The 26979-nt window shown below is 54.6% G+C and overlaps 8 protein-coding genes across 8 annotated transcripts; 5 read left to right on the forward strand and 3 right to left on the reverse strand.

Moving 5' to 3' along the window:
* Positions 1-137: 137 nt before the first annotated feature.
* On the reverse strand, positions 138-2413 carry PFLUO_LOCUS8902 (mitochondrial precursor; the record flags this gene model as incomplete). Its single annotated transcript, XM_073786678.1, has 9 exons — positions 138-269; positions 326-510; positions 566-691; positions 750-1035; positions 1100-1160; positions 1211-1826; positions 1882-1925; positions 1983-2236; positions 2291-2413. 9 exons carry the CDS (start codon positions 2411-2413, stop codon positions 138-140), a joined length of 1827 nt encoding a protein of 608 aa, XP_073642909.1.
* Positions 2414-4820: 2407 nt separating this feature from the next.
* PFLUO_LOCUS8903 (uncharacterized protein) lies at positions 4821-7660 on the reverse strand (the record flags this gene model as incomplete). Its single annotated transcript, XM_073786679.1, has 3 exons — positions 4821-7205; positions 7256-7512; positions 7570-7660. The coding sequence occupies 3 exons, from the start codon at positions 7658-7660 to the stop codon at positions 4821-4823; spliced, it is 2733 nt and encodes a 910-aa protein (XP_073642910.1).
* A 982-nt stretch (positions 7661-8642) lies between these two features.
* Positions 8643-9443, reverse strand: PFLUO_LOCUS8904 (DNA replication protein; the record flags this gene model as incomplete). The annotated part of the gene is made up of 6 exons (XM_073786680.1): positions 8643-8710; positions 8768-8876; positions 8933-9122; positions 9178-9236; positions 9281-9349; positions 9402-9443. 6 exons carry the CDS (start codon positions 9441-9443, stop codon positions 8643-8645), a joined length of 537 nt encoding a protein of 178 aa, XP_073642911.1.
* Positions 9444-9645: 202 nt separating this feature from the next.
* PFLUO_LOCUS8905 (uncharacterized protein) lies at positions 9646-11307 on the forward strand (the record flags this gene model as incomplete). The annotated part of the gene is made up of 1 exon (XM_073786681.1): positions 9646-11307. One exon carries the CDS (start codon positions 9646-9648, stop codon positions 11305-11307), a length of 1662 nt encoding a protein of 553 aa, XP_073642912.1.
* Positions 11308-11801: 494 nt separating this feature from the next.
* Positions 11802-14360, forward strand: PFLUO_LOCUS8906 (uncharacterized protein; the record flags this gene model as incomplete). Its single annotated transcript, XM_073786682.1, has 1 exon — positions 11802-14360. The coding sequence occupies one exon, from the start codon at positions 11802-11804 to the stop codon at positions 14358-14360; it is 2559 nt and encodes an 852-aa protein (XP_073642913.1).
* Positions 14361-14630: 270 nt separating this feature from the next.
* On the forward strand, positions 14631-16227 carry PFLUO_LOCUS8907 (uncharacterized protein; the record flags this gene model as incomplete). The annotated part of the gene is made up of 2 exons (XM_073786683.1): positions 14631-15305; positions 15361-16227. The coding sequence occupies 2 exons, from the start codon at positions 14631-14633 to the stop codon at positions 16225-16227; spliced, it is 1542 nt and encodes a 513-aa protein (XP_073642914.1).
* A 500-nt stretch (positions 16228-16727) lies between these two features.
* On the forward strand, positions 16728-19739 carry PFLUO_LOCUS8908 (uncharacterized protein; the record flags this gene model as incomplete). Its single annotated transcript, XM_073786684.1, has 1 exon — positions 16728-19739. The coding sequence occupies one exon, from the start codon at positions 16728-16730 to the stop codon at positions 19737-19739; it is 3012 nt and encodes a 1003-aa protein (XP_073642915.1).
* Positions 19740-20637: 898 nt separating this feature from the next.
* Positions 20638-23966, forward strand: PFLUO_LOCUS8909 (2-oxoglutarate dehydrogenase E1 component; the record flags this gene model as incomplete). The annotated part of the gene is made up of 3 exons (XM_073786685.1): positions 20638-20859; positions 20959-23371; positions 23428-23966. 3 exons carry the CDS (start codon positions 20638-20640, stop codon positions 23964-23966), a joined length of 3174 nt encoding a protein of 1057 aa, XP_073642916.1.
* Positions 23967-26979: the final 3013 nt, after the last annotated feature.

The raw sequence follows: 26979 nt of genomic DNA on the forward strand, positions 1-26979 counted from the left end.
GCCGCTTGATCGCCTATCACCCCGTGTGGGAACTACAGTCTGCATGAACTTTGATAGGAACAATTCTTGTCTTCATTCTGGTGTTGTGCTAGATTATCAAAAGAAAACTCAGAAACGCAAATCCTTAACATTGTCGATTAAAGCCGCGCGAGATTGATAACTTCCCCGGGGGCATGATACGTCGGCACATCCATCTTCAAAGCTTCTCCTGAATAGCCGAGATCCTCCGCAGTCAAAACAGCACATTTCTCACCGATAAGAAGAGCCGTCTGCAAATTAGTATATTAGCCTTGCGGTCTTGTAATAAGAATGAACAAGTACTTACGCTGAAAGTATTGCAGCCCACATTGTCGGGGCAAATGGACAGGTCGCAGACCTTCAGTCCTTTCACTCCGTGGACGTTCAGACGTTCGTCTAAAACACCTCCATGGGGCGCAATGGAGCTTCCCTCCCGTGGGGCCATGCTACATGTTCCCAAAGAATGCCATGTTGTCTCAACATGACGTTGAACTGCACAGGGTTAGCTGTTGATTGTCAAAGACAGACGACGTTATCCGAGGCTTACCCCATTTCTCGATATGCTCAATATCTTCCTTGGTGTATTCAAGGGGACTGTGGGTTTCATGCCTGTTAGAGCTAAGGATAGAGGGTGCTGGCCGCTTCCCAGGTTCCAAGGGTTGCGACCACGATCCTATGATAGTATAAGCCTTTTGCTGCTGAATGACTTCACGGCCAGGATAAGCTCTTACCGTGTTGGATGCCTGCAGAAATATGATTTGGGCCAGCGTAGGCCTTCGTCGTTGCCAGATCAATATCCCGCGCACTAGCGGGTGAATTATAGGCAAATTGAGGGTGCATTCCTGTCACTTCTCCGGCGTATGCGCTCATTCGTCGAGCTGTCTCACGGGATTTTATATAGCTCCAGACCATGGGTGCCATGTCGCGTTTGTCATTCATAAAGCCCGCATCGAAGTCAGGTACCTCATATGGGTCAGGCGATTGGATGTGGGTCGAGCCACGGGAAAACGGGTACTCCTTTAGTGGTTGTTAGAGAAGACTTGGAGTCAACAAGACCCTTTGGACAGTTGAAGTCACTCACCAGGAAATGGAACATAGTAAAGAACTTGCCCGGGGGCATGAGCATGTGGTCTCCGAACCAGCTGAATATGGGTTAGATATATTTCCATGCGGATGAACATAATCCACTTACCCCGATATGACCGAATAGTGCATCACTGGCTTATCTGGTTTGTCCTTGAAGTACGAATCCCACCCACTACTAAACTCCGGGGTTGGCCACTTCTTCATATCCTCAAGTTCCTCTTCCGTGGGTCGAATCTTGACTCCAGCATCAATGCCGTTGGTTGCCAATGGACCGGTGCCCTTGATATTCCATTCTTGGAACACCTTTTCTTGGACTTTCGGATCTCCTCGAACGAAATCATCGAAGGTCTCCACCTCTGGCTTTGCTCTGTAAGCCGAGAAGGTGAGATAGTGATCCTGGAAGTTACGCCCTACGCCCGGCAAGTCCACCAAGGGCTCAACGCCTGCGGCGCGCAGCTTTTCTGGGTCGCCCACTCCCGACCGCTGCAAAATCAGTGGGGAGCTGAGTGTACCACCACTAACGATGATTTGCTTGCGTGCTCGGAATATCCTGCGAACTGGCTCCTCGCCATTAAGAGGTTTTGTGGGGACTGTCACGACCCCAACTGCACGACCATCCTCGATGATCACCTTGTCCACTTTGGTATTGCATTGCAAGTGGAGGTTAGAGTGCTTGGACCTAGTACTATGCACATACGCATGCGCGGTATCGCTCCGTCTTCCTATTGCGAGAAGTTAGAAGCCATCGGTAACCAAAAGGGCACATGATCAGCTTACCAGTGTCGCGATTGATCCACTTGAGCCAGTGCTCAGCTCCATGACTACCGTGCAATAAATTTCAGTAGAGTCCCAGCTATGTCGGTATAGGTGCTTCTTACCCGGTTGTTAAATCTTGAAGGTCGTCGGTAGTGGGAATTCCTTGGGATTCAGCGGCACGGAGAAAGTCCTGCGCGATAGGATAGGTATGGTTGCCGAAAGACACCTTGATAGGGCCTTCAAATCCATGCAAGTCGGGATTGTTGCATGCACGCTGGTAGGTCTCATGCTTTTGCATTAGAGGAATCAGCTCTTTTGTCGTCCAACCTTCGGCTTGAAAGTCATCATAGTCCGAGGCAGATGCTCTCGTATACATCTATGTCAAATTCAGCGCTGAGCTCCACTATTCTTTTCAGGCATATTGACCTACCATAAAGTTGATTGAGCTCCCTCCCCCGAGAATATTGGCACAAGGGACAATGGCCTGTCGCCCATCCAGATGCTCTGAGGCGCGAGAGTGATAGAAAGATGCAGTTTTCGAATCAAGTTTCATGTTAACGGGGTAGATACCAGGACGATAGACCCTAGATCTATGTGAGTACAGAGCCCAAGGCTTTAGATGCGATAAAAAACTCAGTACCATGGATTATTAAGATTATCCTCGCCCGCCTCGATCAGTAAAACAGAGAGATTATGATCAAGATTGGCCAGGCGGCCTGCGGGGACACATCCTGAGCTACCACCTCCACAAATGATGATGTCAACTTCTTCCGGGATAGTCATAGCTATGGATATTTTTGCAAGTTGTCTTTGAGTTTGATATTTTGAATGGAAGGCAATCCTACCAGGATTCAAGTCTCGAGGTCAGGTTGCTCGCGCCTTTATATGGCTCGCATTGCCTCTACTTGAAGCCCCTCACACGAACACAGTTAGGTATTGGATTGTATCCCGCTAAAGCTGCACCGCTTGCAGGGTTTAACCCCGCGTGTGGAGGTTGGGCCAATCTGGTAGTGAGATCAGAAATGCAATATGTTCCCAGGGCCTTACCCTGGTTGCCTGACTCCCACATCCCCGAGCCCCACGAATTTATCTTGAATATTGTGAGCACTGCGTGGTAGCGCTCACTTGGAGCATGTCATATGGCTGTATCCGGGTATATTGAATCAATCGGTATTACTTTTATTCCAAGGTTGATCAACTGGCCTCTCAAACCACGAGAACATATGAGATTGGGTAGCTTAATAAACTACAACTTCCACAGGCCACAGAAACCTAAGTCTGTGAACATATGACCAGAAGTGATTGATTCCAGCTCCCTTTCAACCATCCATCTAATACTGGTACATCTTGCGGCGGATTCCGTTATGATGTGAAGTATATAGTACCTATACATCAGCCCCACTTCGCCAAGAGCAATATGGCAAGGTTTGCCGGAGAGCGCGGATATAGGAAACTCTGACACCCCCCACAGCAGTACCCAGTGAAAGCTTCCCCGCTTTCTTTCTACTAGTAAATCCCCGCTTTCTTTCTACTAGTAAATCGTAATATTACCATTGAATCCAACGCAGTCATTCAGTCATGAGCTAGGAAGGTGAAACTCGGCTCGTTTTCCCTGGAGAGCCTTTTTCGGCTGTTTACTTCTGGAAGCGGGATGCCGAGCGTTAGCGGATTTACAAAGAAAGCTAAAAACCGACCGCATCGCTGGTCTCTAGATACAATAATTGGAGGGGAAATACGCTACATGAGCAAGTTCTGGATGACACTTGTACGTGGCGATGGATTGTTGGTCTGGAATATGCAGATCCCCCAGACTGTGTGGGGAAGTACGCGAATCTCCAGTGCGGGGATGTCTTAGTCTGGGCCATCTCTGGTCTTCCAAGTAGCAGATACAAAGAAATCAAGTTCAACTGAAGGTCAAGAAAGTGATAAAATACTGCGGGAAGTTGACAGTGGAGCTGGAGGCCGGGTTTGATTGGACCCGCCTAGTGGTTTTGGTCGTGCTGAGCTGGGGGTCCGTCCATCTGGACTGGCAATAGTTGCCGGTAAGAGTCGCTACAAGATTGAGCAGGGTCCCCAGGCAGCTCGCCAGCTCGTCACGATATATGCAGATCCGGTTGGACCAGGAGCAAGTCGTTACCGTACACGGCAATGGCTTCTGTGCCGTCCAGCCGAACGACGCGCAACGAGGCACCGATTCGACGGAACTTCTTCTCCAACAAGTCCAAGGGGGGGAGGTTCGTTCTGATTCACAATGAGCACGTACTCATCGATGACGACATCTTGAATGGGCCGACTATACTGTACTTGGACGGCGCCGAGAGTGATCTTTGGTCGGATCAGAGCACCATGGTAGGAGAATATTAAATTTAATACTATTATAAATATAAGAAATACATTTTGATATATGAATTGACTATAAGTTAACGGCTCATTGGTTCGTCTACAGCAACAGCCACGAACTACTTGCTCGTAACTTGCTCGCCGCGAAAAAAAAAAGTCCGAATCCGGAATATAAAATGTTAGCTTATCACAGAAGGGTATTATGATGTCTCGACTAAAGCAAAAGCAATGACTAGAAAATAATAAATTCATCTTACTCGAAGAGATATCACGCATGAAGATGAACCGAAGGAATAACACATGGTTAAACGAAGGTATCAAAAACTAACCAAATCTCCCAGAGAATAAGAACTATAAGAGAAAACCTCGCCTGAGCCAGCAGGAAGGACTTCCCTAGTCGAAAAACAGTCATTTCTCCAAAAACGCCTTTTCCCAAATATAAAATGCGAATATCACTATCCGTATCATACAAGCCGAAGACACCCTCCAAAATGCAGAAAAAAGGTCGAACTACTCTTTAGGAGTAGGAGAGGTAAAGAGAACTTGTGTGGGGTATCATATAACACAGAGAGAAAGAAGATGAAGAAAAGGCCAAACTGAGAAACTGGTGTAAATAAGGATCACCCCCTTCTGGCCCTCCGACCCATATACCTTGGCTTCCGAGCCTGCTCCTCAAACTGACCTGCAGCCGCAGATCCAGGTCTCGACCTGACCACAGGGGCATCTATGTTCTGTCCACTAACCGTGCGCACAAGCGGCGAAGCCGGAGTTGAAGGAGAAGGAGAAGACGGATGGTCACTATTCTCATACGCCGAAAGACGCGACAGCGTACGCGGTTCTCTTATATCCGCCGCGGTTACGGGGGTTGCGGGCTCCGAGCGTTTCCCGCTGACGCCTTTCATCCAGCCGAAGATGCCGAAAGAGCTGGTACGACGCTTGTAGTCCATGCTGTGGGAGGTTGAAGGGCGGCTCGAGGCTGAGGTCGATGCATGTAAGGAAGCCATGGCCATATTGTTTGATTCGGTGAAGGAGCGGGGGAGAGTTTTGGAGCCGAGTTGGTAGAATCCTTCTTCGGCGGTGGGGATGCTGGAGGAGTAGGTATATGATTGTTGGTCTCCGTCGGGGTTCATTAGGAGGTGGGATGTAGGACGGCGGGATGCACTGGGTGGATTTCTCGTTTTGGGGATGTTGGGCGACGGGGCGCCGTCTTCAGGGTCGTCATCCATGAGTTCGGGACCCATGGGCGAGGATTGGAGACGGCGAGGTCCGCCGCCAGTAGAGCGGTTGAAGAAGCGAGGACGGAAACTGAGGCGTCGGCGGGGAGCTGGGTCTCGCTCGGTCTGTGGCTCCATCATAGGAGCAGGGACGGAGACAGGGACTGGTTGTTGCAGCAGATCGAGGCCGTGGATATCCAGCGTTGGGATGATTGAGGCCTCGGACTCGGATGGGTACGAAGCGATGCTGCGAGCATCGTGGAACGCAGCTCGGCTGAGGATGCGCGCGGGTTCAGCCTGTGTCTCTTGGGGCTGGCTTTCGTGAGTCCGCTCTTTCCGAGACTGGGGACTTTGCGATGCGGCTGCTAGCCAGTCTTGAGGTGTCAGAGGAGGTGACGGGTCGTGCTGCGCTGGACGTCGTTCTGGAGTAGCAACTTTGGGCGGGTTGGGGTTTCGTTTCTTGAGAGTAGCACGAGCCGGCGGTGCCTCCTCCTTGGAAGAACCCTTGGATTCTTGGCGATGGTGCAGCGATTCAGCAAATGTTTGGACGTTGTTAGGGCTTCCGGGTCCAAGAAGCACGCTAGCTTTGGCGGCGACGGTGTTGAAGGTGAAGATAGTGGGAGACTCAGCAATGGTCATTCCCAGACGAGGTGTATCACTGCAGTTTGTCTGCATGCTGTCTGTGATCTCACTGTTGAAGCTATGCTTGGTCGTGAGCTCGTCTGCAGATCGAGGCCGATCCAGCCGCGGCCCGCTCAACAATGCGGTCGTCTCCGGCTGGGGACTTCTGTCGACTGCAACACTCCCATTCGAGCCATTGTGCACGCCGGCGTAGGCTGTGCTCATAGTGTCAGGCGTGGGAGGCAGTCGCGCACCCCCAAAAGCCGTGTCCAGTGGCGGGCGTCGGCTGGACTTGAAGACACTCTCAAAGCTGGGACTGTCTTTCTTCGGTGTTCGGTTCTTCCGTCTGGCGATGATGGTTTGGGACATGTCGGGCCGTGACGCCATCCAGCGATCGATCTGTTCTTCTTTGCTTTCCTCTCGGCGCATCGGAAGTACGTTGCTGTCCAGGCTTGCAGTGCTTGATAAGGCTGCTTCTTGCCGGACCGGGATTTCGAGTTGGTCGAAGTCATCCCACTTCGACGGGGTATCGAACAGATTCAATTCACTGCATTCACTGAGAATGCTCAATCGGGGCGACCCGGGTTCTGCTGTATCGTTTATTGTCTGGAAGCTCTCTGATTTAGTAAGTTGGCTCAGAGTCGAGCCGTTGGTCTCTGGAGCATACAGACTGCGCAGGGTGGCCGTGCTTTTGTGGTCGTCCCGTAGGAATGAAGGGGCCTTGGTTAGCTGGCGAGGTTCAGAGGATTGCTGCTTCTTCTGGCCTCGCTTGGACGAAGTCCTCTCCGGAATATCGACTGCAAAATCCTGAGCTTTCGGCGTCATCAAGTCCATATCATCCCCGGCAGACATCCGAGAGGATCGTCCACTGGTCTCGAGCTCTTCGATCTTGGTTTCCAGGTGGCAGATCAATTCCACAGCCTCAGTAACTGCCTGGTCTCGCTTGTCAAGCTCCCGGTGCAGTTGCTCGTTCGAGACACGAAGTTCTTTATTATCTTTTTTGGCGGCCCGAAGCTCCTCCACCTCTTCTTCCAACCCGTGCATCCGCTCGAGCTCCTCTTCCATCTCTTGCATGCGCACCAGTTTCTTCTCCATAACACCCATCTGCTGCGCGCGATGGAAAATATCGAGCTTCAAATCAAAGTTGAGCTTGTTGATTTTGGAAATATACTGTTATGGGATGTTAGACAAGCTATGGAATGCTTTTTGGGCTGACCTACCTGGTCCATTTCACGCATTCCCATTTCTCGCGGCTGTCTCAGACCAGCTGAGAGAGCATCGCTGATTTTCCGTGCCTTCTCGGAAGCACTGTCGTCCTGCACCCCGGCGCTCTTGGGGGTCCGCGGACCACTATCATCCTCCCAGTTCACAGACGCAGGCCCTCGGGAGCCTCGATGCGCGCGCTGTTCATGCAGTAGATCTTGTAAGAGAGCCGATGCTGGGTTCACCAATGTCGGGGTGCCATTCTCGGGGGTTTCTATATAGGCAGCACCATCAGCATCCACGGACTGCTGATATGGGTAGAGAGACCTACTGCACTGCGGAGGGGTCCTTGTGCCGGAACCGATCGGCGACTGGTCATTCAGCCAAGAAATCTCGGTACTCATTCGCGGCGGCGTATACATATTGCTCCGACCCTTGACGCGGGAAAGCGATGGATGTTGAGGACGGTCCGGTTGGTCTAGAGTTCATGTTCAGGTCAGTCCGCGAACGGAAAAAGAAGAGGGGGGAAGGGAAAGAAGACAGAGCGGACTCACGACTGGAATGACACTTGCTCGACACGCTGCGAGTCTGCGGCGCGGGCGGAGGATGATATATGGGGACCCTGGCGGGAGGAGGAGCAGGCTGGTGCAAGGCACCAGAGCTCCGCCTGTGGGAGTTTCGGTCCATGGTAATCGGTGCATCTAATCAATGCGCAGACATGAATAATTCCCCGGCTGGATCGATCCCTGGGGAGAGGCAATCAGAGACTTGGCATCTGGATTATTGGATTGATGGATGGATAGACTGCAAGAAGTGAGGGATGCAGAAAATCTAGCAATCAGACAGAGCTCGGGCGAACTGTGGGGGCAATCCAAGGTTTGCGCGACGCTAGCTAGTGGAATTGCCAGATGATGAGTCGGAAGGATGAGAAAAGGGAATTGATCAGGCCCCACCGGCCTGGTCCTTGTTGTTGTGGTGGTAGTTCGTGGTCGCGTGGGAGACGGGAAGGAATGGAGATAAATCAAGGGAGAACAAGAAGAAGAATGGACCGAAAGCCTCTTAATCCAACGGCCATGTCCAATTTTGGGGCCCAGCCTCTCCCTTCGGTACTTTCTCTCCCCTGGCAGAAAGAGGGTTTGGTGGACCGGGCTAACGGCCTCACTAACACCATCATCGCCAATCGGAAGAGGCCCGTGGAGCAAGACCCGTCTCAGATTCCCTTGCCGGGATTTTAGTTCGTGGAATTAGGGGTAGACAAACTCAGCGATGTGATGTCTCGACTGTTTGATCATTGTTGTTTTATCATATACTATGGACAGTTAAGCTTCGTCTCCACATCATTACTGAGACACGTCCAGCGACACCAGTCAAGTCGGAATCCCAATCCACGTCAGAATGAAGGAATTACTTTCGCTTTGCTTCTCCCGACCAGATCCGCATCTCCTTGGCCCGGTCATGAGCCGACCGGAATACTGCCAGGATTCATGTCAGTAAGATCCAAATAAAGAAGGAAAAAAACTATGACCCACATTGCCGCTCCGTCTCATCCAGACCGCGTAGGAAATCCACGCCATCGCCCACCGCTCCCCGCGGGTTATGGGCGTGGTCTGCAATCTCCGCCGCCCGTTTCTTGAAGGTCTAGAACGCATCGAATCAGCGGATAGGACTGACAAGTAAGTAGGCAACGCGCATACATCACTCAAGACATCGACCATCTCCTCCTCTTCAAAGATCTCGAGGATGCGCTCGCTCAGGCTGTAGAAATGCGGGGCCAGCGCGCGCAAGTCCACAGTGCGAGGATCGGCCTTTAACGCATTCATCACTCGCTCAGACAGGGCGTCGGGCATGTCCAGCGTGACGAGACGGGAGGTGCCCAGACGGGCTCTGGTGGTTGAGTTAGCTTACTTGCTGGTGGGCATGGCTCGGAGGAGGTCCCTACCCGATCGAGAGCATTTCACCCAACCATAATGGGAGATCCATGCGGGTTCCGGCTTTGATCTGGATGGGGTCAGCATGGTTCAATTGATGTCGTAAAGACAGACATCTTCTCCCGGGTTGCCTTCGAGGATGCCCAGGCCGGGCACCTCCAACTCAAAGGTACAGGGCAGTTTCTGGACTGGAGGTTAGCCAATGTTCAATCAATGTAAGAGTCATAATACATACCTGGGCGTCTGTCAGGATGGAGTCGACATCATAGTACGACATGATGTGGTCGAGCATCAACGGGAGAAAGAACCACGCGTGCCTGGCGTAAAGGGTGGACGCGTCTTATGTCAGCGAGTCACGTCTGCGAAGTATACGACCATCTGGAGCACCTACCACTCCGCCTCACTCGTGGACCTGGGCAGAAGGGCAAATCCTGCCAAGTAACCCCCCGACCGGTTCCACTCATTGAGTCTGGTCCGCCATGTTGCCGCTCCTTGATTTTTCCGAGGATATACTGCGCCTGGTCGTGTCGCACGTGGATTCACAACGCGATTTCGCGGCCCTGGCGAGGTCATGCAAAGCCCTGCACCGCCTGTGCGACATGAACGCTCGCCGGCGATACCGTCGTATTCGTCTTTGCTCGAGCGCCGATCTTGAAAGGGCCCTGTACATTCTCTTGTCCATTCTGCGCAAACCCCAGCTGAGAGACTATGTTCGTCATATCGAACTCGACAGCAATACTCTCTGGAATGACACTCTGGCCAGGGATCACCAGCGGCATAAGAAGCCCTTGACAGACGAGGATAAGCGATTGCTTCAACGTGCCACCGAAGCAGCCCGGTTTCCTAAAGTTATGGAAGAGCATGTGTTCTATTTACTGAAAGTGGTTGCCGAGGGCAGCAAGGCTAGCCCACTACCTCCCTCGCACAAAGATCGCGACGATGTAGATAGAAATATCGGCGATGCACTGTGCGCCGTTCTGATCACGGTGTGTCCCAGACTGCAGTCCATGGCCACGACGTGTCTGATGTGCACTCCGTCTATCTCGGACCGAAAAGAGGACAGCGGCGAAGACTTTATGCACTCCAGGATGCCGACTGAGCTGATCTTGCGCCGCTCCGGGGCTAGGCCGAGCGAATACCCGTTTGCGAGGAATCTCCGAGACATCACAATCATCCCTCACGGTCGCGGTTGGGCTAGTACTCATGGTTATCCCAAGGTTGACATCTGGTCAAGCCTAAGACCCATCATGGGCCTGCCGGCCATCGACTCGGTCACTATGAATGCTGCCAAATGCCCGGAATGGATGACCACCATCGAGCCGGCCGATCAATCCTCCAACATTCGTCGACTCCGGCTTCCAAACGCGAATCTCGATTTTCGGATTCTGAATCGGGCGATCAAGTCGTGCAAGGTCTTGACCGAGTTTATCTTGACAGCTGGGGGTGGTGAAAGGTGGAACAGACCCAGCTTCGCGCCATTGCCCATGACACATGCGCTCCTGAAGCATGTCCGCACGCTCGAGGTTCTCCACCTTGACATCGACGCCTATGTTCCATCGAACTGGTACTGGCAAGAGTCCGACGATTATCGATTGTGCGATGATGTCGGCTGGGATGATGAACTCGAGCAGGAGATTTGGGACAACAGCCACGAAGCGGAGGAGTCCCTCGCCGAGGACGGCGATCATATCGCTGGAGAACCATGGCCTCTCAACTTGCGGGATGCTGGTGTGCAGTCCTGGTCGCCTGGACTGGCCGATTTTACGAAACTCACCCACCTGCGAATCGGCATCGACGCCTTTTTCTTTCTGGCCCGGGGGGTAGCCTGGTCCACCAAGCCGAAATACAAACAAATCTACGACTACGATGGGGACTTCATACAAAGCAAGCGCCTACCGATCCCGGCGGACTCATGGACCCTCGTCGGGAGTATCCCGCAGAGCCTGCAGTCGTTGCAGATTACGGGGTACCAAAAGGGGCAGCGCTCAGAGTACGACGAGCATGTCAGGGCACTGTTAGCGGAGCGAGAGAGCCAGCTGCCCAACTTGAAGGAGATTGAGGGTCTGGATCAGCCGATGCCGGCGGCCACGAAGGTAGTGTCCAATCCGGCGCCCGAGGTGTGGTCGGAGTATGAGGATTGACGACTGTAAATAAACAATAAATCAACAATCCAGAAGGAACATTGGCAGGAAATGTCCAGAATGGGACGCTCAGCTCTGCCACTCTTTATTTCCTATTTGGGGCTAGTTTTTGTTCGTTATTTGGCCGCCTAAATCGTGGGGCATCGCCAGGTTGATTTTCGTCCGAAATGGATTGATTCGTGTGTTGCCCTGCCCTAACGGGCAATCGTGCTGTCGATTTTGGAGCGTCAATCTTGAAGGAACAGCCCAGTCGGTTAGAGCAGGGATCGACAATCTAGAACAGTCGGCCAGGACACTCCGTCACAGTGGCTTGGCTCCCTAACTAACTGCGCAATGCCCGGTTTTTTTCTTCCTTCTTCATGGCTGACCCAGATCTAGCCGCGGGTGACACGCGTGCGGCCACTAGCCGTTCCTGACCGGTCTTTTTTCTGTCTCTTCCATCCTCCCTCCTCCTAACCCCAACCCAACCCACGGCTCCGGTGAATGGGCATATCATGGTGTACAGCGCCGTCGACCAGGTCGACTACGACCTGGCCTCCAACGCTTCGTCCGGCGCCTCACGCGACCCCTCGCCTGCTCCCGGTCACGCGTCACCTCCCCGTCTCGGCCATTTCATCCACTCCATGACCTCCACCGACTACGAAATCGTGGAGGACGATGACTACGCCGCCGCCGATCCCATCTCCGGACGCGGACCCCGCCACATTCCTCCGCTCAATACGACGGTCGACCGACATTCCTCGTCCGACCCGCCCTTGCGAAGCGCCTCCGGCGACATCCCCGTCCCCCTCAGCCATCCAACGCCCGACCTGCAGTCGCTGCAGGGCGCCTACCTGGGGAATGTAGAGAGACTGGAGCAGAGCGCGGAGCAGCTGAGCTCTAGCTCGGTCGATATTGAGAGTGAGATCCGGAGAATAGACCAGGAACAAAAGAGACGATCCTGCAGCTCGGCGTCCAACTCGATGATTCTCCGGAATGGCACATTCTCGCCCGCTGCTGCTTCTTCATCCTCCCGTCATGGCTCGGTTCTTTCGGCCCCGCGTCAGCGCTCTGCATCCGGATCGTACCTGGCTCATGTTTCGGAGTCGATCCACGACGAGGACGGCGACTTTCCCCACCCGATCCCCCTTCCTGTGCTGCCGCCGCCGCCGCCGACGTCTGCTTACACCTCGAACGACTTGCTCTACCAGAACCACTATGATGTCGCTGTGGCGGAAATCGAGCGCCCACCGACGGCTGCGTCGATTGATACCAATCAGGAAGCCCGAACCCTCTTTACTGATTTCGATGGCGTGCATTTCGCACCGTTGGATCGAGCCAACTCTCTCGCGCGCCGGGTCTCCCTGACCAGACCGCCTCTGGCCAGCAAGCCGGAAGCGTACAAGGAGCCGCAGACGGGAGAGCACATGGTATATTACCCGGCACCCGTGCCGCGCATGCTCAACCTACCCCCGAAACTATCCCGCAAACCAGTGACAGACCGCGAGAAGCGCCGGACACAGCTCCTGGGCTCCGTTCCTGCCGAAAATAGAAAGTCGACCGCATGGCTGCCTGGATCTGACCAGCCACCCAACGACGACCACCAGAACAGACACCGACAGTCGACGCCTCTGCCGCAACTACGTGCAAGTGTTTTTCTTGAACAACAACAGCCGAGTCCTTCGCTGGATGTCGACGTCAAGCAGGACTCCGCCGTTGCGACTTTGGACAGCATCCTTGACGCCTCGGCCCGCGCACCAGTCTCAGCGTTCACCGATCATCCTATTGCTGGCCACGTCGGGTCATATGTTTATGCGAAAGTACGAGGGAAAGAAACCAAGAATAAATGGCACACGATGGGGCAACGTCAGAGCACCAACAATGGGAACGAGCATGAGGACTCAGGGGATGAGGGACGCCCAAATGATGATTTGAATGAGATGCACGAGGACTCTGATGAGCACTCAGAAGATGGGGCACACACCACCGACCAAGACGAGGAAGAGCAAGCAGAGTTCTCTGACTATGTCGGACCGCCAAATACCCTGCTAGCGGAGCTGGAGCTACGGAAGCACGAGATGCAACAGCGGCGGCGGACGGCACTGCCTAGGCCCACGCATGGGATGCAGGCCACACTGCTGGAGCTGGACGCTATGGCTCAAAAACAGCATGCCAAAAGACGGCGGCGACCAGTCACTCTGGCGTGGGACAGTCGCGATACTGCAGATGACGACGACGTACCGCTGGCCATGCTCTACCCGGACAAGACCGAAGCCGAAGTCGAGGACGAGGAACGTCCGGCGGGACTGATGGAGAAGCGGCAGATGGAAGAGAATGAGCCGCTGAGCACACGTCGTGCCCGGCTACGGGGTGAACCCATTCCTCAACCAGACCACCCCGCCACAGCGGTGTATCAGAGTGAGATCCCCGGGCCGGAGGCAGACAACGACGAAGAGGGGGAAACACTGGCCGAACGCTTGCGACGACTTCGAGGACAGAACCCGGCCGACACCGAATTCGCCAGTGGACTTCTAGCGGAATTCGACACCCGGCTTGGAGTTGCTCCCAAAGACGACACCGAGCCCGAAAAGGAAAAGGAAGCCAATAAGAATGACAACGACAACGAAACCCTCGCCCAGCGCCGAAGTCGACTCCAAAAGGAGAGCAGCGGCCCCCCGCGCGGGAATATCAATCCCAACCGGGCACCCCGAGCCCATCGCAGCATGGCCGCCCTACCGCAGACACGTTCGTCCCATGTTCCTGTTGCCCGCAAATCCTCGCACGATCTCCTCCAGCACACAACAACAAACCCATATGCAAAGTCCCACATGTCCATGCCCGTGCAGCAATTCCCACCTGGAATGGCAATGGGGTATCCGATGCCGCCCATGGGCTATCCCATGATGCCCCAGCAGGCCCAGGGAATGATGTATCCGAACGCCTATCCCTACAACCAGCTGATGATGGGCATGAACGCGATGTATGCCAATGGCTGTGGGCCAAACATGGCGAGACCGCCTACTGATCCCACGCAACGTGATGTGATTGATCGCTGGCGGCAGAGCATCCGCTAGGAGTTTTTGTTGATTTCATCATTGTGGGGTGTTTTTGGCTTCCTTCTTTTACTACGATATCCATGTAGAGTACGACGGGAATAGACCAGCGAGCTATTTGTGTTTATTTATTCGGAGTAGATCTGAAATTCAGGCATTGGTTCAACCCTCTCAATACTTTCATACTAAGTAACACACTACACTAGAGACGCTAAAATATACCATTGCACTCCATGTGGGGAAACACAACCGGATCTGGGAAACAACACTTCTTCCTCTTATAGCTACACCATGGCTCTGCCACGAACCCTAGTGCAAGCCAGAGCGCTTCCGCGGCCACTTGTTGCCAGCCCTCGCCGCGCAAAGCGGGCCATGGCCTCAATGGCCGACCTCAGCGGTAACCAGCAAGCCCACAACCGCGACGAGGGATCCATCGCCAATGCATTCACCTCAATGTCCAAGCAATCCCAGGACCTACCCACACGATTCCTAACCCTCAAACGAGAGCTCTCCCACAATAACGGCCGCGCCATTCTCGACGGATGGAAGAGACTCCTCGACACCCTCGCAGCAGACAGACTAGCTGACTGGAATCCGCAAATGATCCCCGAGATCCCTTTCTCCGCGATCCAGACCAACAATGGGCAGCTACCTGCCGAGGCTCAGCGCGCGCTGAAAAAACGGGGCACTATCATTATTCGTGGAGTGGTTTCGGTGGAGCAGGCGCTTGATTGGAAGAGGCGGGTTCGGGATTATATACATCTCAATCCGTCCACGAAGGGCTTTCCCGCGGATAATCCGCAGGTCTATGAGATCTACTGGTCGAAGACGCAGCTCGAGGCGAGAGCTCATGCGCATATGCTCACTGCCCAGGCAGCGCTTAACCAGGTGTGGTCTGCTGCGCTGGGGGATCCTGTTGATACCAGTGTCCCGGTGACGTACTGCGATCGGTTGCGCATCCGCACGGTAGGTATGTAGGTTATTTGGCTGGTTGTTCCATTGCTAAAACACAGGTTGGCAGCCCGGTGATACGTCGTTCAATCTTGGGCCTCATTTGGATGGGGGCTCGCTGGAGCGATGGGAGGACCCCGAGTACCGCAAGTGCTACGAGGAGATATTGACTGGCCAGTGGGAGGACCATGATCCCTTTGCTATCACGCATCGGCTCAATGCGACGGTTGATATGTATCATGGGCCAGGCGGATGCTCTGCTTTTCGCTCCTACCAGGTGAATCCTCCCCAGGGCCTCGAGGAATTCAAATCCAATAACTGGACTGACCAAGACTCACAGGGCTGGCTCTCCCTCTCAGACTGCAGCCCCGGAGCAGGCACCTTACGAGTAATGCCGCACCTCCTCTCATCCAGCGCATACACCCTCCTCCGCCCTTTCGTCCACCAGGACCCCCAAACCGACAGATGGACCCTCGACGACAAAACAAGCACCTTTCACGGCGCAGCGATGGGCGCAGGCCAAGAACTACTAGCCACAGAGCACCCGCACATCTACAGCAACGGATTCGTCTCCATCCCGCGCGTCCAGCCCGGCGACGCCGTCTTCTGGCACTGCGACGTCGCGCACATGGTGGAGAACCAGCACCGGGGAACTGAAGATTCAAGCGTGCTGTATATCCCTGCAGCGCCACTGTGCGAGGTTAATGCTCGCTATTTGAAGAGTCAGAGGGAGTCGTTCTTGGAGGGGAGACCGCCGCCGGACTTTCCGGGGGGAATTGGGGAGAGAAATTTTGAAGAGCGGGGGATGGTGGATGGGTTGTCTGATCAGGGAAAGCGGGCAATGGGGTGTTTGGGGATTGAAGTGAGTGAGAAGGCGGAGGATGGACGGAGAGAGGCGGCGAGGAGGGCTAATGAGATCTTGGGGTTTGATGGTTGAGCTGGGAGCTTCTCCCTCCTAGAAGCATTCCTGAGAAGGTAACAGATATATCTCTGTACATACCTAGGTAGGGCACCCAAACACATAGTCCAGCTTGGCAGGATCTACCTCAATGGGGTTGATACCCTCTATCTTACTCTTGTGAGGTGGTCCCAAACACACTTCCAGATGTGGTGATCAACACGAGGGGATGCAACCTGATCTGCCGCGCACGTTTTCCACTGTTATCTGTGCTTTTTCGGTCGCTCTCGACTCAACCTCTCATTTTCCCCTACGGCTTAACACGCGTCGCCGAATCGCTTCCTTTCTCCCCGTCTGGCTTCTCTGGTATGTGTGAGGCTGAATGCGCGGGCTCTTGTTTGGTTCTCTTTCTCTTTCTCCACCGTGAGCCTGCCATCCCCTCAGCATAGCGATTGATTGCCATGGACGACTCCCACTGCTGAGAACATCGAGTCGGCTCCTATGCCCACTGTGGGAGACCCTCAGTCGCCCCGGCCACCATGCCCACTTTCGCTTACTGGCGCCGCGACCAACGCCGTTCTGCGCTCCCACCGGCACCCCCTCCGCCCGTCCCGGCGCCAACATCCTCGAAAGGAGGAAACGAGAGCCCTATCGGCATTCCTTCACACCTCCCGGCGCTCCCAGATACCCCTATACTCACCAAGACGCCAGACGATGCTCCCTTCATTGATGTCCCCCCACCTCCAACGAGCGATTCGCCGCTCGAGACCGACACTGCCAAGCTAGACATCACCACATCCACAGCAGCACTCTCCTCGTCATTCAGTCTTGCTGCTCCGTCTCCCTTCACAGAGGCAGAATATCGTCCCCATTCGAGTCCCAGCCCCGGGGAGCGCGATCGAGAACCGGCCCTGATCTCACCGTCCCAACTGTCCATCCCGAGCCCAAGTCCACAGCAAGACCAGGCCAGCGAGGGAGAGCCGAATTCCAAGCCCACCTCGCCTTTTCGTCGGTCTTTCGTTGGCGGGATGGGATTTCGTACGCTGCAGGCTCAGCCTGTGGACGCACAAAAACGGTCGCCCACGGCAGCAGCGGGCAATCCGGGTCACTCTCGTTTCAGGGCTTCACCCGACGAGTCGTCCCCAGATAAACAAAACATGCAAAGAGAATTTAGAGCAGAGGGGGCTGGTGCAGTGGCACGCCGGGCTGGGGATCGTGATCTTTCGGCGGACCACACATCTCACAAGTCCGGCAAGGCAATGCTTCATCTGTTGAACCCCATGTCTCTTCTTGCTCGGCGGAGATCTTCTCAGGTGCCTGGCTCGCGGACCGACGAGGCCAACATCGGGGCACAGAATTTGGTTCCTGCGATTCCGGACGACTATGATCCGCGGATTCGAGGGAATATCGTACATGACTTCTCTGCTCCTCGCCCGCGACGGAATCTATCAGGTCCAGAGGCAAACCCTCAGAGTGCCCATGACCCATCTCCGTCGCAGTCGGGGGGACCAGATTCAAATTCTCCATGGAGTGATCATCAAAAGAGACTGAGTGATCACTCCCCAGTGTTCAAAGAACATTTTGAAGATGACCAGAAGATGCTACAAGTCGAGAACAAGGGCTATCTTCAGTCTTCGTTATTGACGAACCAATCTCAGCCTGGCTACGAGAAGTCGATACCTGTTTTTGCAAGGAAGCTTCCGTCTCGACTCCCAGACCAAAACCAAGATCCTGCCAACCACCCTGATTCAGAGCCTGCCCCGGATCCACCGGAGAAAACAAGCCCTCCTCCGGCGGATCCTCAGGATCAAGATCAAGACACCATCCCGCATGTCCCTCCACAGCTCTCAGGTTTGCCAAAACATTTCATGAGCAATGCCTCTCGCTTCAGTTTCGACATGAACGGCGTGGAGTCTTCTGTACAGGAAAAGCTTCTGGAAGAAAAACATAAGGAGAAAGCGGCCGCGCGCAGATTGGAACAGAGCTTTTTTGATGACTTTGATGACGAATTCGACAACGAAATCTTGGATGATGTCGACGGTCTCGAGGAGAAGATTCCCGGTGTCAATGCGGATGCCGATGATGACGATGATGATTACAATTCCCTGTCGGTTTCTCGTGATGTCAATGGTGAGGTCAAGTCCTGGGCTATACCCGGATTGTCACCTGTTGCGGCTAGCCCGATCACTCCTGCTGCTCCCCAGCCTAGCCAATTCGCGACCTACCAATATGAGGATTCCCCTTTTGGAGGGAATGCGGCACAACAGTCTCAGCAAGTGCCTACCGATTCTTCAGAGACTAAACGTCAGGGACACTTCTCCATGAGCAGTAATCCACCCCAGACCTCGACCTTGCAGGACGACGACGACGACGACGATCTCTATTTTGACGATGGTGATTTTGGGGACCTCACGCTCACGGGAGATGATGAAAACAAGGTGGATGAATCCATGTTCGACGACGAATCCGGCCACCTATTTGCTCCGAACCCTGCTGGCGAGCATGTCGTTCCCATTCCTTCTACGGATGACGAAAAACTCCGCCGCAATGACTCAGTCGCGAAAGAGAGCGTCCTGGAAGAGGATGGCAACCCGGGCCTCAAGCATATGCCTAGTGTGGCCAGTGACTACCGAGTTACCACTTCGATCAAGCGCGGGCCCTTGGGCGAGCCGATCCCCAACATGGGTCCTACGCGAGGTCGCGGCGGCGTGTTGACAGAACAGAACCTCGAAGTGCTACATCATGCGCTGGCGTTCGCAGCCAATGAAGCAGCCTCTAAAAGCCGGTTCGAGCGCACCTTTAGCGTCAGCGAGAAGTCTATTGGACGAGACAGCGTTTCTGGCGCCTCGCAAACAGGCGAGCCGGGTCTAGTGTCAGACGACAGCCGCCTGAGCCAGGCAGCCGATATCATGACATACGAAGACGCCTTCGAGGATTCGATCTACGACGACGATGCGCTGTACGATGACCCAATCGTCGCGGCTGCCAACGCCGAAGCACTGGAAAACGACGACGAGGGGTTCTACGGCCAGGAATTCGGGTTCTACGCCCAAGCGCACGGCACCTGTGAGTCGGAGTCAGAGCTCACCAACGGCGGATACTTTGGCCCGCGTGGCGTGGACGGCATCTCGCGCAGCCACAGCGGCCGCGGCAAGTTCCAAGAACCCAGTCTGACGCCTATCACGGAGCGCAGCGAATGGAGCACGCGCAACTCGATGATCTCGCTGAAAGCCCACGGCGCGGGGCACTCCAACGCCTCTCTGGCCAGTCCTGGCTTGGCGCAGCTCGTGGACATGGGCAATCTCGACGACGAGATGTCGCTGAGCGCCCTCATGAAACTGCGCCGCGGCGCCTGGGGTGGCAGCAATGGTAGTCTGCGCAGCAGTGCCGGCAGTCCGCCGCCGCACACCCTGACTTCCTCGAATCGGGGCAGCTTCACTGCAGCTTCTGAAGCCAGTCCGACGGTCTCGGACGTGCGGCCATTTAGTACAGACGATGGTCTGTCTGCTGGTGGTCACACTGGCGAGAGACCATCAACAGAGGCCTTTTGAGGCGCACGCCTAGTCCAGGCCTGATCTGCCGATCCTCGGAGTGCGGAATCGACAGCGCCTCCATCCGCGATTTTTGGGACGAATGGCCGATCAGCGGAAACTAATCACTCATCATCTGGGCCACGCCATCGATCTCATTTTGCATATACATATATCATTACAACAGTTTGGTTTTATTTTGGCGACGCCACTTCTGTCGTCGTTGTTGTTTTTTATTTTCACGATCTTACGAATATGTCCCTCATACTATCTATCTCCTGCCTGAGTGGCAGCTAATACACGTGTATTTTTTTTTTAACTCTCTCTTTCTTTCTTTTGCGTCTATGATTCTGTAAAGAACACGAGTAGTTGAATCTCATTCTGGATAGAGCATCCTCACAACCAGAATCATAATAATTGAACTCGTCCGAAATACGCCGTTAAAGATCCGCAGTCGGGAGTCTTCATAGCCGGCACACATCCCGACGGGGCTGAGTCAGCGCACCAGCCACATCCGCCCGGCCCGTCAGTCTCGGCAACGATTCACCTCACTGGCTTCTTGTTCTTTCGCCCTTTCTCCCCTGCGCCCTGTGCACTTCCTCTCCTCTCCTTTCCACCCCCACCCCCTTGTTTTTGTTTGTTCAAAAAGAGGTTCGGCTCTTTGATGAGTTCCGTGTGTATACAGGTGCTACGGCAATAGTCGACACCTGTCTTTATTTTGATTCGATTTGTATGTTTGCCTCTTCTCTCCTTCTTGCTTGGGCAGAACGCCTTCGCCTCGTATGTGTTGGTCGGCTGACTCGTCCCCTGACAAACAGTACAGAATCTCGATTCTTCATTACGAGTGATCTTTTCCCCCTTCGATTGAGTTACGTCACATCTCTTCGTTTCGCCTGAAAGAAAGAAAAAAAATCCCGCAATGTTCAGAAACACTGCTTTGAAGGCCACCCGCAGCGGTATGCTGCGCGGTGCTGCCTGCTCTTCATGCCGGAGAACCGTTCATCTGGCTTCGAATGTTCGCGGCGCCTCCAAGTCCTCCGGCTTCGGTTTGACGGCCCGCCGTCCTCTGGCGGTTGTCGACCGCGCTTTCAACGGCGCACGATACTATGCGGTATCTGCGGAGGAGACGAGCAAGGGAGTGGTAAGCTACAATAGCCTTCGGTGATCGGCCGTGATCCATGAATATCTGCGCCGAACGACGAGAATTCAATGGACTAACGCCTTTGTTTTTGGAATACAGGATCCGAACGATTCCTTCCTCCAGGGAAACACCGCCAACTACATCGATGAGATGTATCTGGCGTGGAAGAACGACCCGTCTTCCGTCCACATCTCGTGGCAAACTTACTTTAAGAACATGGAAGAGGGTAACATGCCCATGTCCCAGGCCTTCACGCCTCCTCCCACCCTTGTCCCCACTCCTACCGGTGGCGTTCCCCAGACTATGCCCGGCACCGGTCTCGCCGCCGGCGCTGATGTCGCGAACCACTTGAAGGTCCAGCTTCTGGTGCGTGCTTACCAGGCCCGTGGCCACCACAAGGCCAAGATTGACCCTCTCGGTATCCGTGGTGAGGCCGAGGCCTTCGGCTATGACAAGCCCAAGGAGCTCGAGCTGGACCACTACGGGTTCACCGAGCGCGATCTGGACGAGGAGTTTGCCCTGGGACCCGGTATTCTACCTCGTTTCCTCTCCGAGAGCCGCAAGAAGATGACCCTTCGCGAGATCATTGGCGCCTGCGAGAAGATCTACTGCGGCTCGTACGGTGTGGAATACATCCACATTCCTGACCGCAAGCCCTGCGACTGGATCCGTGACCGCTTCGAGATCCCCGAGCCCTACCAGTACTCCGTCGACGAGAAGCGCCGTATCCTCGACCGTCTGATCTGGAGTTCCAGCTTCGAGTCCTTCCTAGCCACCAAGTTCCCCAACGACAAGCGTTTCGGTCTGGAGGGCTGTGAGACTCTTGTCCCCGGTATGAAGGCCTTGATTGACCGCAGCGTCGACTACGGCATCAAGGACATTGTCATTGGTATGCCTCACCGTGGTCGTCTCAACGTGCTGTCCAACGTTGTCCGGAAACCGAACGAGTCCATCTTCAGCGAGTTTGCTGGTTCGACCGAGCCGTCCGACGAGGGCTCCGGTGATGTCAAGTATCACTTGGGCATGAACTTCGAGCGCCCGACCCCCTCGGGTAAGCGCGTGCAGCTGTCTCTGGTGGCCAACCCGTCCCATCTGGAGGCCGAGGACCCCGTTGTCCTGGGCAAGACCCGTTCTATCCAGCACTACAACAACGATGAGACCAACTACGACTCGGCCATGGGTGTCCTGCTTCACGGTGACGCTGCTTTTGCCGCCCAGGGCATTGTCTATGAGACCATGGGTTTCCACTCCCTTCCGGCTTACTCGACCGGTGGTACCATCCACATCGTTGTGAACAACCAGATCGGTTTCACCACCGACCCTCGCTTTGCCCGGTCCACTCCGTACTGCTCGGACATTGCCAAGTCCATTGATGCCCCCGTCTTCCACGTGAATGCCGACGATGTCGAGGCCGTCAACTACGTCTGCCAGGTCGCCGCCGACTGGCGCGCCGAGTTCAAGCGCGACGTTGTCGTTGACATCGTCTGCTACCGTAAACAGGGCCACAACGAGACCGACCAGCCTTCCTTCACCCAGCCCCTGATGTACAAGCGCGTTGCTGCCCAAAAGGCTCAGCTCGACACCTACATCGAGAAGCTGATCAACGAAGGTACCTTCACCAAGGAGGACATCGATGAGCACAAGAAGTGGGTCTGGGGCATGCTGAACGACAGCTTCGACCGCAGCCGCGACTACCAGCCCACCAGCAAGGAATGGCTGACCTCCGCCTGGAACAACTTCAAGACTCCCAAGGAGCTGGCCACCGAGGTGCTTCCTCACTTGCCCACCGCCGTGGAGCCCACCATGTTGCGCCATATCGCCGACAAGATCGGCGGTGCTCCCAAGGACTTCACTCTTCACCGCAACCTCAAGCGTATTTTGAGCGGCCGCAAGAAGGCTGTCGATGAGGGCAAGAACATCGACTGGGCCACCGCCGAGGCTCTTGCTTTCGGTTCGCTCGTCGATGAGGGCTACCATGTCCGTGTCTCTGGACAGGATGTCGAGCGTGGTACCTTCTCCCAGCGTCACGCTGTCCTGCACGACCAGGAGAATGAGGCCACCTACACTCCCCTGCAGCACATCAGCGAGAAGCAGGGCAGCTTCGTGATTACCAACTCGTCCCTGAGCGAGTTTGGTTGCCTTGGCTTCGAATACGGTTACTCGCTAACCTCGCCCAACGCTATGGTCATGTGGGAGGCTCAGTTTGGTGACTTTGCCAACAACGCTCAGTGTATCATTGATCAGTTCATCGCCTCCGGTGAGACCAAGTGGCTGCAGCGTTCCGGTCTGGTCGTTTCCCTGCCCCACGGTTACGATGGCCAGGGTCCCGAGCACTCGTCCGGTCGCATGGAGCGCTGGCTGCAGCTGTGCAACGAGGAGCCTCGCGTGTTCCCGTCGCCAGAGAGACTGGACCGCCAGCACCAGGACTGCAATATGCAGATTGCCTGCATGACCGAGCCTTCTAACCTGTTCCATCTGCTGCGTCGCCAGATGCACCGCCAGTTCCGCAAGCGTACGTATCTTTTCTCTTCCCATGTTGAAATCACTAAGCTAACTTAATCGGTACAGCTCTGATCATCTTCTTCTCGAAGTCGCTGCTGCGTCACCCGATTGCCCGCTCTGACATCGAGGCTTTCAGCGACGACTCGCACTTCCAGTGGATCATCCGCGACCCGGCCCACGGCAACACCATCGACGCACCGGAGAAGATCGAGCGCGTGGTTATCTGCTCTGGCCAGGTGTACGCCGCGCTCGTCAAGCACCGCGAGGCCAACGGCATTCGCAACACGGCCATCACCCGTGTCGAGCAGCTGCACCCCTTCCCGTGGGACCAGCTGCGCGAGAACCTGGACAGCTACCCCAACGCCCGCAACATCGTGTGGTGCCAGGAGGAGCCTCTGAACGCCGGTGCCTGGTCCTTCGTCCAGCCGCGCATCGAGACCCTGCTCAACGCAACCGAGCACCACAACCGCCGCCACATCATGTACGCTGGCCGTTCGCCCAGCGCCTCGGTCGCGACCGGTCTCAAGGCCGTCCACCTCAAGGAGGAGCAGGAATTCCTGGAGGATGCTTTCTCCGTTCACCAGGAGCGTCTGAAGGGCGAGTAAACGTGCTTTGCTCTCATACATCGTTGAGTTGAGCTGATTTTCTTATGTTCCGTCGGTTGTGTGGTGGGAGCTAGCGTCAAATATCTTCCTTTTGTACCACCCTTTGTGTATGATTTTTTATCTCTTTGTTGCTGTTGTTGACCCCGAAGTGCGTGTTGGGTGTCTGCCCTCTTCTTGACACCTGATACTCAGCCCCGTCTATAACCTACGGTAGCATCCGGTGTTTTGTAAAATACAGGCATTTTGGCTTTGCATGGATTGGATTTGCTTGACTGGCTCCTCTATAACCCGTAAAATCAGTTGGTCACACTACGTACGCAGTTCATGTTCCTGGCATAACCATCGTCCGAAGAGAAAACATATCACGTGACTTTCAACCTCAGTCCATATAGGGGAAACATCGAGCCCTTCTACGACGGAAAAGGTCAATATTTATGTGGAAAAGGAGACAGGCTCTTTCCATCTGGATTGAACCATTGTGCGCAGAAAAGGCGCCCCAACTCGGGAGGCCAAGGAGCTGCGGCTCGTCGCAACCCTCTCGAAACTGATAAGCCCTATATTATCGTAACGCTGACGGAAAATTACACCCTGCGTGGAAAACGTCGGTGGAACTCCATGGCATCGTATAGCGGGTCTGCAAATCATGTGGGGAGGACTGCCTAGCCTGGATTCGACAAAGATTACTCGGGGGCGCGTCCGCTGTAGTTGAAGAGAAGACTTTGGAAGTGGAGTTCTCGGCTTGTGTAAATAGTAGATATAGGAATATATGAAAGAGAAGAGAAGTGTTGAACTGATTTCGTATGGCTTGTCAAGCGGTGGACTTGACGGCATTTATAACAAATGTATAACGTCAGGCGGCCAGCTTAGAAAATTTTCCCATAGGACTTTATTGAATTTAACCGAAAGGCCAATATTGCCCTTAGATGTTACATCCAGCTGAATCTTATATTAGGCCACCCACCCAAAGGTATATCAAATCCGGGCTTTAAGCTCCCAGTCGCTGTATGCTAGCGTGCCAGGTTACCAAAAATAGAAATTGACATGCTCAATGATATTGTCATTCAAAAAACATGAAGATACCCTATACCTTAGTAGCGAATCCGCCCATCTTACCTTTTTTCGTTTAGCATCATTACTCCGCTTTATACCTTGGGACCCGTAGGGCCACTCGAGAGATTAGACGAAAAAAGTAAGAAGCTAGGACATTTCGGGAAGCATTGCTCCTATCAGCCCACAATCTAGGTCTGGCAATCCCCTGTCTCATCCGCCTCATGCGAATCTAGTGAGCATGAGCAATGGATATAATTGAATGGTGAAAAGGTTCTCTGGCTTCCTATCGAGTCTCGGTCCAGCTGTTACAAGATCGATGGTAATACACTTGCCCTAGGACACGCATCAGGGCAGATTTCCTTTGTCGGATTTTGTATGTAGATGTAAATAATTTTACTTTCCGCTCTTTCGTCTATTTTCTAATCTCACTATAGAACAAGGACCTAGGAGAAGAGGAGCTGCTTATGGAGTATTCCATAACGTTCCAGTCATCTGGCAGATCGTCCAGGAACTACGCTCCACGCCCTCTCCGGACGATTCGCAGCGATAAGTTTACTTCCTGCCTCAGGCAGTAATATGGTACCTGGATGACATCACACTCACTTCCAGGGTCCTGACTCAGCTCTTTATGCCTGAGCCAGCAGGTGTCAACTCACCTGATCTTCTCCGCACTCAAACTTCCTATCGTCCGTCCGCTTGCACTCAACGCCCTCTGCCCATCTACGCGTTATTCCATGTTGTACGCGGTGTCAGACCATTCCTGACCCCCGTTTGTTTCTCTGGATCTTCCCTCTTTTCACAGAACAGGGTCAGGTCGCCCCCTCCGCCTTCTTCCCTCCCAGCCTGACCTACCCTGCTCTTGACCACCATGTCCGCCGTCCCCTCGTCGGCTCTCAACCAGCCCCCGGGCCAGGGAATCCGGCAATCATCCCGCCAGACCCGCACGAACCCCTCGCGCACCTCCAAGACCATCGGCCGGTCGTCCTTCGCCTTCGGTCGCGGCTCTACCGCCGAGATTCCCACCATGCCCCCTGTTCCGCACGGGTTCTACCCTGCGCTGACACATTTCACGGATGCTATCACCGCCCTACCCAGGGAATTCCGCCGCCACAGCTCCCTGTTGAAGGAGGTTGACGCGAAGGCGTGGGCGCTCGAGGAGAATCTGCTGCAGCTGCTCCAGTACTCTTCGGAGTCGCAGCCCGTGCCGCATCCTCCCCATCCGGCGCCTATTGTGGGTGGTGTGGTTCGTGAGGACTTTTTGCCCAAGGTACGTGTTGACTTTGTAGGTTTTGGGCGTATCTCTAACTGGTTTTTTTTTTCCTGTCTGCAGGACCTCGCGCAGCCCCCCGAAACCACCGAGAGCAAAAATCGTCGCCTGCTCCTCGACCGTGTGCGGCAGAACCTTTCCGATCTCATGATGACGGCCGACGAGAAAAATCATGTCATCTCCAATGCCAACGAGGAACTGGATCGCCAGATCGTGCGATTGGATACCGTGTTCCCCTACATTGCGGGTGAAATCAGCGAGGAGGCTCGTCTGGGCAGTCTGGACCATTGGGCCTACTCGAACAAGAGCACCGCGAAGACAACCACCACCGAGCGCCCACGTCGCGAAGCAGTCTCTCAACGACGGGTCTTGACGCATGCGTTCCACGAAGCCGATGCTTCTACTCGCAGCGAGGCGCGTCGGGAAGCTGTCTTGGCGCGGAAGCAGCGTCGCGCGCAAGTTGATATGGATTATGAGGACACACGGCCCGGTGCTCGCAAGACCGCCGGCGCGAGGGCCCGTGGTGATACCGAGGGCCCGAAACGTCGGAAGGTGGAACGGCCCATAGCTGCGGACTCTGCAACACCGATGGAGCGGTCTGCCAGCAGCACAAACAACCGCGGTGGTGTCAATTCCAAGGACGCAGCCGAGAAGAAACGGTCTCGCGCACCTAATCCGAATACGGCCGCGGCGCGC

Source organism: Penicillium psychrofluorescens (genome assembly GCF_964197705.1).
Source record: "Penicillium psychrofluorescens genome assembly, chromosome: 6".
Classification (NCBI taxonomy): Eukaryota; Fungi; Ascomycota; class Eurotiomycetes; order Eurotiales; family Aspergillaceae; genus Penicillium; species Penicillium psychrofluorescens.